At 41.9% G+C, this 13,986-nt stretch overlaps 1 protein-coding gene across 2 annotated transcripts; it reads right to left on the bottom strand.

The window, feature by feature from the left end:
• Positions 1–551: 551 nt before the first annotated feature.
• Smn1 (survival of motor neuron 1, telomeric) lies at positions 552–12,195 on the bottom strand. Of its 2 annotated transcripts, none has more exons than XM_055598459.1 (9): positions 12,104–12,195; positions 10,377–10,448; positions 9,570–9,689; positions 8,651–8,851; positions 8,287–8,433; positions 6,471–6,560; positions 5,414–5,524; positions 3,956–4,006; positions 552–860 (listed from the first exon to the last, which is right to left on the bottom strand). In XM_055598459.1, exons 1-8 carry the CDS (start codon positions 12,173–12,175, stop codon positions 3,959–3,961), a joined length of 861 nt encoding a protein of 286 aa, XP_055454434.1. In that variant the 5' UTR covers positions 12,176–12,195; the 3' UTR covers positions 552–860; positions 3,956–3,958. The 2 variants fall into 2 exon arrangements, with proteins under 2 accessions (XP_055454434.1, XP_055454435.1); XM_055598460.1 differs by lacking the exon at positions 12,104–12,195 and adding an exon at positions 11,355–11,375.
• Between the last annotated feature and the right edge of the window lie 1,791 nt (positions 12,196–13,986).

Here is a 13,986-nt window from a genome sequence, read left to right as displayed (position 1 = left end):
TCCTTCCTCCTCTCTTCCTGTCTGTGTTCTTCCCATGATTTTCCTCTTCCCCAAGCCTGGGAACCTTAGCCACACCTACCCCATTCTGCCCTGTCCAGGTTTTAGGCCTTTAATCAACCAATCAGGTATAATGTCTTAGGCAGCTTTACACAAGGATAGGTTTATCCAGATCTTGAAGGCCAGTAATTAGCATCAAAACACAAGCATCAGACCAACCTCCAACACACCAGGCACCAGATGACCTCAGTTTAATCCCTAGCACCTACATAGAAAAAGAGAAGACTTCACAAGTAGTTCTCTGACCTTATATTTGAGCCACAGAAAACACACACACACACACAACCAGAACATACCCTGGTTCCTGCCTGGTCAGGATAGCCCCTGCGACTTGAGTTAGCTTTTGTCCCCCTATCTTGGATTACCAATTTGTTCTACTTTCTGCAATTACCTTTTACCCAAGTAATAAGTCTGGATAGTTTTCTTTCTGTATCTTTAAATAGACTCAATTTCACTGTATATATCCCAAAGGAAAATATTTATAAAGTCAAGACTTTTTAAAAAAGGACTTTTATTTGTTTTTAAAGGCATTAATAAAAATCTTGACACACTAGGAAAGTTACAGTCTACAGCTGTGCTCAGACAGTTTCGACAGACTGGCTTCCATGCATTACATCTCCCCGTTCGCTCCTCAATCCACTTATGCTCTAAACACGCTCCACTGATGATTCAGGCGTGGACCCCAGAATGGGAAAATGCTGATGATGTCACTCAAACAAGAGAGTCCACAAAGATGACGGTGACACTTCTGTTCTTATGGACCAAGGACACCAACGTACCATCTCCTAGGGAGAGAGCTGAACCTGAATTTGAAAGAAAAGTCTAGTTAGTTATAAAGTACAGAAAAAGAAACTGCATGGGCACTTATGTATACAAGTGTGGAAGTCAGAGACAACTAATAAGAGCTGTTTTTTTTCTTCCACCCTGGGGACTGAATTCAGACCATCAGGCCTTTGGCCTCCAAAACAATCTTGTCAGTCCCAGGTCATATTTTTAAAAAGAAGGCAAAGAATAAAATATGCTAATATAAACATAATATTGGTTTAAAAATTAAGAAGTACTATATTTGATCTTTTCTATTAGAATTTAAATATACTACAAATTATCAAATCTTTTTTTATTTTTCCTCATTAAAAAGTAGTGACTGAGCCAGGCATGATGGCACAGGCCTTTAATCCCAGCACTTGGGAGACAGAGGCAGGCAGATCTCTGTGTGTTTGAGGCCAGCCTGGCCAATAAAGTGAGTTCCAGGACAGCCAAGGCTACAAGGGAAACCCTGTGTCATAAAACCAGGAAAAAAACAAAAACAAAAAACAAGCAAACAAACTAAAAACAGTGACTGCAACAGCATAATGAGTATTGTTTTTCTTTTAATATCAGTTTCAACTGACACATTTTGTGGTTAATCTCGGCAGGTTTCTTGAAGTGTGAGATCAATGAATAACAATTCCCAGTGATGTTAAAAATAACATAAAAGCTTTAGGTAATACTTGTAGAACTGTTTTTGTTTTTTTTTTTTAATTTTCCAAACCATGTTTCTGTCAGAGTAAATGAAAGTGAATGAAAATGATGAATTTTGTAATTTAAGTTACTTCTGATTTTATATATATATTATATATATATTAAATTCTTTATTAATTATACTTTATTTACTTTGTATCCCTCTTGTGTTCCCTCCTCCCGTTCCAATCCCTCCTTTCTTCCCCCCACTGCACGCATGCCCTTTCCCAAGTCCACTGATAGGGGAGGTCTTCCTCTCCTTCCTTCTGATCCTAGTCAATTAGGAGTGCCCGAATTGTCTTCTTCTGTGGCCTGGTAAGGCTGCTCCCCCCTCAGGGAGAGGTAATTAAAGAGCAGGCCAATCAGATTATGTCAGAGACAGTCCCTGTTCCTATTACTATGGAACCCACTTGGACACTGAACTGCCAGGGGGTACATCTGTGCAGGAGTCTTAGGTTATCTCCATGCATGGTCCTTGGTTGGAGTATGAGTCTAAGGAAAGACCCCTGTGCTCAGATTTTTTGGTGAATATTTTTTTATGAATATTTATTTCAATGTAGTAAAACTAGAAATTAGTTACTTGGATTACAATGGATTACAATGTTAAGTGTCTCTAAAGTTAAAAATGAATTAAAATGTTTAGGGCCTCCAGAAAGTTACAAATATATATATATATATTTATATATTTATATTTATATAAACAGCTACCATTCCAGGGCCATGCCTGTTTGTTGCAGGATAATTGATTACACTGTGAACCCCGAAATTCTGTTATTTATTAGAAAAACCTGTTTCTAGTGGTGTGGTGTGGCTTTGCCTTGCCACACACCTTTAATCCAAGAGCTTTCTGCTTGAACACTGTGAACAGAATTAAATAAGGTCAACCACAGTAAAGAGGCAGAGCAAGCAACCAGTTGATAGGAAGTGATCATAGGATTATTAAGAAAAAAACCCAGAGAGTAAGAGGTAGTCAGGTGGATGGATAGAGACGCACAGGAAGTAGAAGGGAAGGACATTTAGTTTAAAGGAGGTTGTTTGAGACCCTTGAGAGATGTCTGCTGAGAAGGAAAATCAGCTGGGTGTTTTCTCTTTCTGATCTAGCAAGGCTTTCACCATAACATCTGGCTCCCAAGCCTTCCTTGGTAAAACCAAACGATGGAGATTTTGTTAAAAACACCTGTTGGGAGGTAGAGGCAGGCGAATCTCTGGGAGTTCAAGGTCTACAAATCGAGTTCCAGGACAACCAGAGCTACACACAGAGAAACACTGTCTCAAAGAACAAAAAACAGAAACAAAGAAAGACAAACAAACCGAAACAAAAAACAAAACAAAACCTACCTGTCTTCTTTCTGCCATGATGATCATGGACTAACCCTCTGAAATGGTACACAAGCCCCCGATTAAATGGTCTTTTATGAGTTGCCTTGGCCATGGTGTGCCTTCCCAGCAATAGAGCAGTGACTAAGACAACAGATAATACAGTGCACTGCACACTGCATTACTTATCAGAAGAGCAGGTGGGTCTGCAGAGATGGCTCAGTGGTTAACAGCACTTACTCTTATTCTTGGAAGACCCAGGCAAGTTATAACCACCCATTTAGAACAAGTTTCCTGGGATCCAACGCCCTCTTCTAGCCTCAAGGGCGCCAGCCATGCACATGGAACATAAACATACATGTACACAAAACCTCCACACACAAAAAAAGTTTAATCTAAAAAGTACATGTGGATCTGGTGGCAGAATATTTGCTTACTACTTTTGTGTGAGGACCTCGGTTTAATCCCTATCACACCCCTCACCCAACACGCACACACAAGCACCCGAGCCTGACTGGGCAATGATACTGCAATTATCTTCACACTCTACACCAGATGGTAAGCCAAGTACAGTGGTGCAAAGTATAATCCTTGCACTATGGATACTGAGGCAGGCAGCTTGGAGTCCAAGGCCAGCCTAAGAGTCTTTGTTTTGTCAACATAACCAAACCATCCAGCAAGTATTTGGAAGATGACACTTTGACACCATGAGAATTTGATTATGTGGGGATAATTCAATATTTAATCTAATTTTTGACAGACTTTAGTGGGGCTGGAGAGGACACAGCAGTTAAGAGCACTCACTGTTTCTCTAGACTATGAGTTCCATTCCCAGCACCATGACAAGCAGCTGACAACCACATGTAACTCAAGTTCCAGGGGATTCAACACCCACTTCTGTCGGCATGAACCAACCCGCCCCCAACACACAGGGACACACGCACATGTGCAAATCCAAAAAACCCCAAAAAACAAAAACCAAAAACTTTTCCTATAGTTTACATAAACATTAATTTGTAAATGTTCAAAACACTCATTTCCCACAAACTTTAAGAGTTATACAAGAAAATAACAGACTTACTGCTTAATTTGTGGGTGAGCTCTTTCCTTCCTTTTTATTTTGTCTGAAACCCTGTAAAGAATGCAAATAAAAAGTTAAAAGAACAGAGAACACACTAGATAAATGTGTGCATAAACATTTCAGGCCAAGTTTGATGCCCAGCCTGGTGATGCAGGTTTGTGAGCCAGCATCAGGAGGCTGAGGAAGTAGGACTGGGAGTTCAAAGTCCCAGTAGTCCCACTGTGTAGTCTTCAGCTACACAGTGAGTCCAAAGCCAGCCTGGGCTACAGTAAACCCTGCCTTATGTAGGGAGTGGTAGCCCATGCCTTTAATTCCAGCACCAGGAGATAGAAGCAGGCAGATCTCTGTGAGTCCAAGGCTAGCCTGGTCTCTCTTTTAAAAAACAAAACAGAACAAAATGAAGCAAAAAAAATAACCCATAAGCTCAACTTAGTGATGTATGCCTAATGAGCCAGTGCTTAGTAGACAAAGCAAGAGGACTGTGATTTGAAAGCCAGTCTGGGCTAGTACAAGGCTTTCTATACAGAAAGACGCTATGCAAAAACAAACAACAACAAAAACCCACGAGACTGGGAACAGTTTGGTGCTAGAAAAATAGCATATTCATAGCAACATATTTTTTAAATTTAAAACATTTTTATTTTATATGTATGGGTATTTTGCTTGCATACACAGAGTACCTGTACAGGCTAGAAGAGGACATGAGATCTAGCAAAACTTGAGTTATACACATTGGGAGCAGCCATGTGGGTACCAGGAATCGGTCTTCTAGAAAAGCAGCCAATGCTCTTGACTGCAATGACATCTCTCTATCACAGAAACATTTTTACAGCCCCAAATTGACAAGATAAATAGTCATTAATAGTAGACTGGAGTAGCCAGGTGTGGTGGCACATGCCTTTACTCAGGGAGGCAGAGGCTGGTGGATCACTGTGAGTTTCAGGTCTTCAAAGACCAGGACAGCCAAGGAAGGCTAGAAAGAGAAACTGTCTTGAAAACAAAACAAAAACCAAGACAAAACAACAACAACAAATAGTAGAATGGATAACAGATCACTTATGTATTTATATACAATGGAAGGTAAGAGCTACACCTACACACAAGATTTAAACACTGAACTTCAAAAAATGGCCAGGCTGGGATACAGCTCAGTGGTAGAACTTGGGAAGCATGGGCAAGGCCAAGGATGTGATCCCAATACCCACAGATAAACCACGTCTTGAAAAAACACAAACAAACAAACAAAACCAGACATTTGAAACGAACTACAATCATATTCAGGAGGGCTGATGAAACATGTCAATTTTTAAACTTTAAGGTAGTCTTAAAAGCTGCCTTAAATTTTTAGGCTCCATAGAACAAGCCACATTTGTAGTCATTCAAGAGCTGGTTTAGGTGCAAAGCTCAGCAGTGTCTACCTTCACAGAACATGTCAGGAGATTCCCAGGGAACCCTTACCATATAGTAGCCAGTGTGATAGCCGCTCATGTACCAAGAGATCAGCATACTGCCCAGAGCATCAGTGTCGTCCAGACCATCTGGAGATATGGGAGGGGGTGGAGGAATTATCTGGAAATGGAAAAATCCACTTAGAAAACAATGAAATCCAGGGATTCACTCTACACAGAAAATAGTGGATATTAATTGAATCTTTCCCACACCCCAGGGGATGCCTTCTACTTAATTTTTTTTAAATCTAGCACTGGAAGAAAGCAAACCATAATAAAAGACCAACAGATTTAACAAGGATCAAAAAAAGTTACTAAGAGTGTCTTTGTTCCATTATGAAGCTATGCATGAGACAAAACAGAGATTCAGTTTTCCCACAACACACACACACACACCATTTTCAAGGCCACTGAAAGGAAAAATTTGAGGTAGGACTTCTGCCTGACTTCTACCCAAATACAGTCTGCCCAAAAATATCCTTTTAACTACTGTTAATATCTTAAAAACAACAACAACAAAATGTTAAAATCCCATTAGTGCCACAGGCCTTTAATCCCAGCACTAGGGAGGTAGAGGCAGGTGGATCTCTGAATTCACAGCTAGTTCCAGGACAGCCAGAGCTTTTACACAAAGAAAGCCCATCTCAAAACCAAACCAAAGCAAAGCAAACAAACGAAAAACCTTAGGACAAAAAACAAAAACCCCAGAGTAAAACAATAACAAAGAGATGTCCATGAGAAATGACACGCCAAGAAACTTGCACCCATGCTGCAGGAGACGCAGCACCTCTCTCCTCCATGTGCTGAGGACAGTCCTTTCTAACAGAGAGCAGCACCAGTAAACTGGATCCCAACCACTGAGGGAGGAAATATGCAAACCAGAGCTTGGAGACGAGGCTGGGAGAGCACTGTGTCTGCGTAACAGAGGGCTTTCAACACAAAAACAGATCTACAGTTTTACTCATTAGAATCCAATCTTGGGGTGGCTTAAGGTAACACACTGCAATTCCCTATATTCTCAAAAACTCCTGTGTGTAAGCAATCAATCTAAATTCTTTTGTACTTACTGGTGGGCCTGAAGGGAACGGAGGCATCCATGGCAAGAAGGGGGGAGGTGGAGGAGGTGGCGGTGGAGGCCCATTGAATCTTAGACCTGGCTATAAAGAATAGTTCAAAGTAGTTAATATTTTAAAGGAAAATTCCTTTCTTCACTAAAAGAGTATTCAAAACCAAAGTAATAAAATAGGAACTGGGGAGATGGTTCAGAAGCTAAAAGCACCTATATTCACATGCACACAGATATACACAGATACACATAATTAAAAATAAAGCAAATCTTAAATGGTAGCATATAGATTTTTTTTAAATTTCTTTTCTATATAAACATTTAGAAAGTAAATCACAGTAAAGAATTGTAACTGCCTAACAAATTGGAGACAATGTACTTACAAAGATAATTTAATCACAAGATTATATTCTTCCCCTACTATCACATAATATTTTTGTAGATACCCTGTTACTGGGTCCACAAGACACTTCAGCAGGTAAAAGGTGCTTGTCACCAAGTCCACAAGCCTGAGCCCAATTCCTGGGTCCACATGGAGGAAGAGAACCAACTCCCACGAGCTGTTTTTAACTTCCATACGTACACAGTACCCACTCAAATAAAGAAATGTGAAAAAAGAAAACAGAGCTTAAGAGGTCCTGTTACTTATAAGTACATCATAAAAACTACCAAAAAGACAAGAGATACATTAAAAGATTTGGTCATTTCAGATTCAAGAAACTCTATACAATATAACCTTCGATTAGAAAATCATTATGGAAAATCTTCTGCTGTTTTTTAAACTTTCTAAAACATTAACTTACATAGTAGTGTGAGCATGCATGAGTGGCACACGTGCCCTGGTGTTCATGTGGAACCCTGAGACACTGTTGGGAACTCTTTCCTTCTACCCAGAGGACTCCAGGAAACCAAACTCAGGTTAGCAGGCTTGGGGCAGATGCCTTACCCACTAAACCACCTTGTCTCTTCAGAGTTGACAAGCTAGTCACTATGCTCATTTCTCAGAGAAAATTGTAAAGTTTTATGTCATACTTGATTTTTAAAAATCACTATCTGGTGGTTCAGCTGGTAAAGCACTTGCCACACAAGCATTAAAACTTGCCTGCCAGTCCAGCTGCATCAGTAAGCTCCAAGTTCACTGACATAAATAGCATACTCTCTGAGGAAAAATGCTGCTTAGTACAAGGTTAGTTAAGGTTCTAGCCACAACCTAGGCCTATAATACAATTCTTTTTAAAGCTGACTTTTAATACTTACAACCAAAAAAGCCATGAAAAGCGGTTACTTTTTGTCTTGTTTTTTGTTTTTTCCAGAAAGGGTTTCTCTGTATTATAGCCCTCACTGTCCTGGACTCACTTTGTAGACTAGGCTGGCCTTAAACTCACAGAGATCCTCCTGCCTCTGCCTCCTAAGTGCTGGGATTACAGTGCGCTCCACTCTGCCCTGCCAAAAAGTATTTGCATTTTAACACTGTAATACACTCTGGAACAAAGCAGGCGTGGTGGAGGCACAGGATCTATAGAAGCCAGAAGTCAACCTGCAGGAATAGGCTTTTTCCTTCCACCATGGCAGCCTCATCCTCAAACAATACATAATGTAATACAAAATTTTAAAACTGAGAGTTCACTAGTTACTAGCCTACTACCCCACGGCAGTGTGAAGAGCCTTTTACTCCCAACACCCTCACTATTGCACTTCCTTTTAAAAGATTCTGGTCTGGAAAAACTAGTTTCATAGGAAAGCTATAAATTAATGGAAGAGTTAGGGTCCTAATATTAATCATTTCCTACACATAATTTTCTGAGCAGAACATTTACCTTTCCTGGTCCCAATCCTGACCCTGGCACTGGGGGTGGTGGAGGGAAAAATGAGTTCCACGGAGCAGCTTTGGACTTGCTGTGTGGTTTGCTTCTGAGAGATCTAGAGGAGTTTTCACTGTCATCTGTTGATGCTTGACTTTCATTCTTTAAAAAGAAAAACAAACATTTTGTTATACAAAGGTAGAGTACTTGCCTAGCATTTGCATGGCCCTGGCCTTCTTTCCTAGCAAAAAGAGAAATGAGAGAACAAGAGAGAATGAGAATGTTATTTAACGTCTTGGTAGATCGCAGTGCCAACTGATTATACTGCTTTTCTCGTATTTAACACGCACGTCAGGGACAGACGATTTCATGACCTCACCTCTTGAGCGCTCTGCTCCACATTATTAACTCCCTCACAGATTGGGGAGAGTAGATCAGACAGATTCTGCTCCTCTCTGTTTCCATAGCCAGTATAAACCACAACACAGGTTTCTCTCTTAAGATCAACTGATGCAATGGTAGCTGGGTAAATGCAGCCATCTTCTGACCAAACGGCAGAACATTTGTCCCCAACTTTCCACTATAAAAGAAACAAAAGACACAGACATGCACATGTTACTTCCTTTGAAAAGAACCCTAACCCAGCTCTCCAACTCAGATTCCAATCCCCCCATCTACTCAATCACAGACACTGTTCTTAGTCATCTCTGTCCTCTTTTCCCAGTCTGATGAATGGCTGTAATGTTTTCTATCCAACAGTATCCAGCACTCTAGCTAAATAAGAGCAAATGCTCACCAAATACAAATATCCTTCCCTTCTGGTAATGAGTTAACTAATGAGGCATCAAACTATTCAGTCCCTGCACACACACAACAAATAAATAAATGAGAAAAAAATATCACTTGGTCTACAGGGTTTCGCTCTGCTTCAGTGAGCTTAATGTGCGGGTGCACAGGGCTGGGCCTGTACCAGGCAGCTGCTCTGCCAGTGCACTGTTCTCCTACCTCAGGTCCCCTGCTTTTGAATTAGCAGACCTAGTTATCCAGTTACCTGGTTTCCCATAATACTTTTTCAATGTTGAAAGGGGGAGGGGCGACCCTTCCAGATCAGCCACACAGCACATACTCAGAATGCAAGGAGCTCTGGGTGTAATACCCAGCACGTGTGTATATATGTACACTACCCACATGTGTGAATAGACACTGCTAATTCAGTTCACAGCTCTCAGGTACTCTAAATAGCATCAGCAACCCTTCCCCTCAGGCTGGGAAAGACCCTATTTAAATAAATAAACAACCTGTTTCAAGGGAGTTGTGGCATTCTTCTTTTGGTTTTTATTCTTCTTAGCAGGTTTCCTCCTAGCTGTGCCTTTTGGCTTATCTGAAGTTTCACACATGTCACCATTCTTTAGAGCATTCTATGAAGACAGTAATAGAAATGTGTTATGTAGGGACACATTTTAAGAAAAGTCAACACTAACATAACAGGTCCCATCACCTCAGTTTCTTTATTTATTTATTTTTCCAAAATGTATGATATAAAAAAAATAGAAAAAGAATGATTAAAAATGTCATGGCTAGTGGAAGTTTTGATTTCTTGAAAAACTCAGTTGTGTAAAAATGTTTTTGTTTTAATCCCAAGTATTGGATATGGAGCTGCTTTTAATTTATCAAGCATAATAATTGCCTCATGTGACTCAGAGAGAGGCGTGATCTTTCCCAGCTGCAGTTTGTGGAATTCTGAGGACTTGGAGAGAGTATAAATACCAGAGCCCAAGAGAGCAAGTATGATTCAAGAAGGAAGAAGGTTGCTGCTGTGTCTGCTATTCGCTGGTTTGCTGGATATCCTGATGACTGAGATTGGTATTGCCCCAAAGAACCCAACGACTAATCAGTAGGAACTAAATCTAAAGATGTCTACCTCCCCTTTCTCCTTTAGTCTTTCTCTCCTACCTAGCATTGGAGTGTTAGAATTTATTAGAAGGGATAAAAAGTGGAGAAGGGAGGTAGAGGCATAAGAAACCCCAGGAAAGTAGATTAAAAACAAAACAAAACAAAAAAACAAAACAAACAAACAAACAAAAAAAAACATGTGCTACACATACCTTAAAGGAAGCCACAGCTTTATCATAAGCTTTTATTAATGCTGTGTCATCCCAAATGTCAGAATCATCACTCTGAAGAGGGAAAAGAATACAAACAATTTATGATGTGTCTAATTAAAAATATACAATAGAAATCACTGGGGATGTAGTCCAAAGCCCCAGTTCAACTCCTAGCACATATCTATAATCCAAACACACAAAATATATGTTATAGAGGGAAACATTTTTAGAAAGTCACCACTTTCTAATATTACAGGTCCCATCACCTAAGAAAGCCTTAAGTTTACTCAGCAGTGGCAGGAAGATTGCCAAGGCAAGACTGGCCTGGGCTATACAGTGGGATCCAGGACAGCTTAGATTACAGCATAAGACCTTGTCTCAAAACAAACAAAAAACCCCATGAACTACAAATTATAATGTCTCATATCTGTAATCTATAATCCCAACACAGAGCCAATAGGGTTGCCAAGAGTTGTAGGCCAGTCTAGTCTACATATTGAATTCCAGGCCAATTTAGGCAATCCTGATTCCGAAGAAAAAAAGAGCCACACAAACTTCAAAACCAGGTGTGGTGGTAGACCCCTTTAACCCTAGCAAATGGTAGGCTGATGCAGGTCAATCTCTGTGATTTTGAGGCCAGCTTAGCCTACAGGGTGAGTTCCAGGTCTGCTAGAGCTACATGATGAGACCTGTCTCAAACAGAAACAACAGAACAACAACAAACTTCAATAAATAAGATTACCCCTGGGATTACACACATGCACCGCCACCCTGGGCCTGAAGAAGATATCTAGATAACAAATAAGCACAGGAAACCCTGTGGCTTAAGGAGAGAACCACCAGGGCTATGCTGAGGCCAAACGGCAAAGCTTTACTCAGGACAGGAGCTGCTGGGCTGTCCCCAAGAGAAAGGAATGCAGCATTATCAAATGTTGAATTCCCTTCTCCCACCCTACACTCCAAGCAGAAATCACTTACCATGCCATACTAAGACTCAGTTCCTAATGCTTTAAACTTTGTGGGTTTCTTTTTTTTTTTTTTTTTGGATGGAGTGTGCTGTTGCTTAGGCTAGCCTCAACCTCACAATCCTGCCTCTGTAGCTGGGATTGGTCACAGGCGCGGTCCAACAACTTGTCGGTGATTTCCCCTCACATTTAAAAGCGTTTGTTTTAGAGTCTCACTGTAGTTTAGGCCGGTCTCGAGATCACACTGAGGGTAACCTTGAACTCCTGACCCTCTTGCCTCCATCTCCCAAGTGCACCACCAAGCCTGGCTCTGATGTTCCCTCTCACCCACTTGATATCCTAGAAGTCTTCCTCGTCTTCCCCACGTACGAGTGCACTGCACTCAGCAGCAACTTTTCAACTACTCAGGGCAACATTAGTTATCCTTCTCCCTTAAACTTTATCAACTGTTATCTGCGAAACTTGGTCCTTCTGGTTACAAAACTTTATCCGGAATCCAACATTTTACTCTACACTCGCTGATCTTGACCTAAATTTGGAGCATTTCAATGACTCCTAACAGGTTTCATTGCTTCAGCCAGCCCGTCCCCGCACACTCCCTCACGGTCACACAACACCAGAGCGTGGCTCACAGCTTTCCAGGAGCCCAGGCTGCACGGGCAGCCGCCTGCGGACGGGGGGGCCAGCCTGTGGCTCGAGCGAGTACGCACAGGTTCGGTCACGGGCAGCGCTCCGAGCGCTGGCGCCGGGCTGCGACCTCACCTGGCCTGTGCCGCGACGGAACAGCACCGCGTCTTCCTGTTCCGAGACTGCGCCGCCGCTGCCCATCGCCATGGCGAGCTACCACGGACGCTGCCGGGCTCCCCAGTGACGACTTCCGCCGCGCGGGGCTTCTGGGACCGGAAGAGAACGGTGGCCCGGAGGCTGCTCGGGACGTTCCGCATCTCTAGGCAATGGTACGGTCCCAGCTCAGGCCTCTCACAGCTCTTCTCTCCTTCTCTTACCCCCGCTTCCCCTTCTTCTAGCGCTTTCTCGTCTCCCTCTCATTTCCTTCCAACGTACTTTCCTCCCTCCACAGACCCCCTCCCGTCTTTGTTCGTTCTTCAAGTCAGAGTCTCACGCCACAGCTTAGCCTCGCTAGGTAGCTCATGCTGACCTTTCACTACGTTTGCTTTCTTTTTTAAAAACAATTATTTTAGCATAAAGTAGGGTAGTTATTTTAGCATAAAATAATGGTGATTAACTTATAAAATAGAGGTACTACGCCAAGATGAAGCTATACAACAAGGGCATCCTGTGTTTGTTGGTTCTCGACGCACATGCCAATAATTAAATGATGGGTTCGTACAGTGCCTTCCATTGCAGCGTTAGGTGTTCATTTCCCAGGTGAGGGAGGTCGACCATTTCCTTGGTCTGGCATGTCTGGTAAGTTCTTGGTCTGGTTTTCCTGATGGGATTTTGATACACCCATGTGCCGCCATAGTTTGGATTCATCCCAATAAACTTACAGATTGACTCCCTTTCCTCTCTCAGGAAAAATGTTACGTATCGTCTGTACTAGATAGTTCTTGACAAATGGTGCTATTTCTGGTGTACCCAGAGGCCACAGTCATCTTTTCTCAAAATGGAGTCAGTGGGGTTTCCAGACATAGGATATTGTAGGCCAATCAAAGGTTCTGCATGACATCCTGTCTCAAAATAAAATGGATTCTCTCAGGGCAGGGCACAGCCTAGCAAAAAGCTACTGTTTTATACAATATGGAGCAACTTAGAACAGGGCATTTCCAATAGGGCACCCCAACAGTACCCAGTGAAATTTCTGAGTTCTTGTGTCCCATAGTAAAAAAAAAAAATGGGACAGGGCCACACCCAAAGTGATGGCAATGGAGGTCATTTGTAAAGAACGAATGTTCCTAGCTATGGCTGTGAGCAAAATATCTGGGACTGATAACCTAGTGTCCTGCCATAATCCTCTGGATTGTGGTTCCAGACATCTTTTTAAGGAGCTGAAAGTGATCGTTCTTCTATAAATTCTTTGTTAATGAGGGAGTGGTCTGCCTAAGAAGGACCATAAACCTCCCTCATTTACCAGTTGGCTAGAGAGGAGGCTTTGGTTTTGTGTAGTAGGAGTTGGGATCCTTATCTCATAAGGCCTTTAGTTTAAAACTGTCATAACCAAAAGGTAGAAATTTTACAAGACTGAAAATACGATGCTTAAAGCCAGGCATGGTGGCACGCACCTGTAATGCCTGCACTCAGGGAGACAGAGGCAGTCGGATCTCTGTGAGTTTGAGGCCAGCCTGGTTTACAAAGTGAGTCCAGAACTGCCAAGGCTACACAGAGAAACCCTGTCTCTAAATAAACAGACAAATAAATTAAAATGTTTAAGCAAGAGTAACATGATAATACTACCAGTGGCTTCAGAAAGAACCAGAGCTAGAAAGTTCGCCTCCATACTTGTCCCAGGAGAGCCATCTTTGTCTAGCTGTTCTCTGGGATATCACCCCCCCCCCCCCAGAAGGAACTGGTGGTGTAGAGCAGTGGAACCTTCCCACATTCATAGTGGAATTGAAAAATGGCTTGGCTATTAAAAATCAACTATTTTTGTGGTCCAGTAACGTGTGACTCAACACCTAACAGCAGGG

This window comes from Psammomys obesus, unplaced genomic scaffold, assembly GCF_907164565.1.
Source record: "Psammomys obesus unplaced genomic scaffold, mPsaObe1.curated_primary_1811, whole genome shotgun sequence".
Taxonomy (NCBI): domain Eukaryota; kingdom Metazoa; phylum Chordata; class Mammalia; order Rodentia; family Muridae; genus Psammomys; species Psammomys obesus.
Note: the sequence above shows the minus strand (reverse complement) of the source record. Positions and strands in the feature narration are given on the sequence as shown.

Bases quoted from the DNA above. Each gene is read 5' to 3' on its own strand.
- Smn1 (XM_055598459.1), bottom strand. From the start codon at position 12,175: ATGGCGATGGGCAGCGGCGGCGCAGTCTCGGAACAGGAAGACGCGGTG. The intron at 10,449-12,103 runs GTGAGGTCGCAG...TTCCCTCTTCAG, and splicing joins TCCGTCGCGGCACAGGCCAG to AGTGATGATTCTGACATTTG. The intron at 9,690-10,376 runs GTATGTGTAGCA...CTGTCTTCATAG, and splicing joins AAGCTGTGGCTTCCTTTAAG to AATGCTCTAAAGAATGGTGA.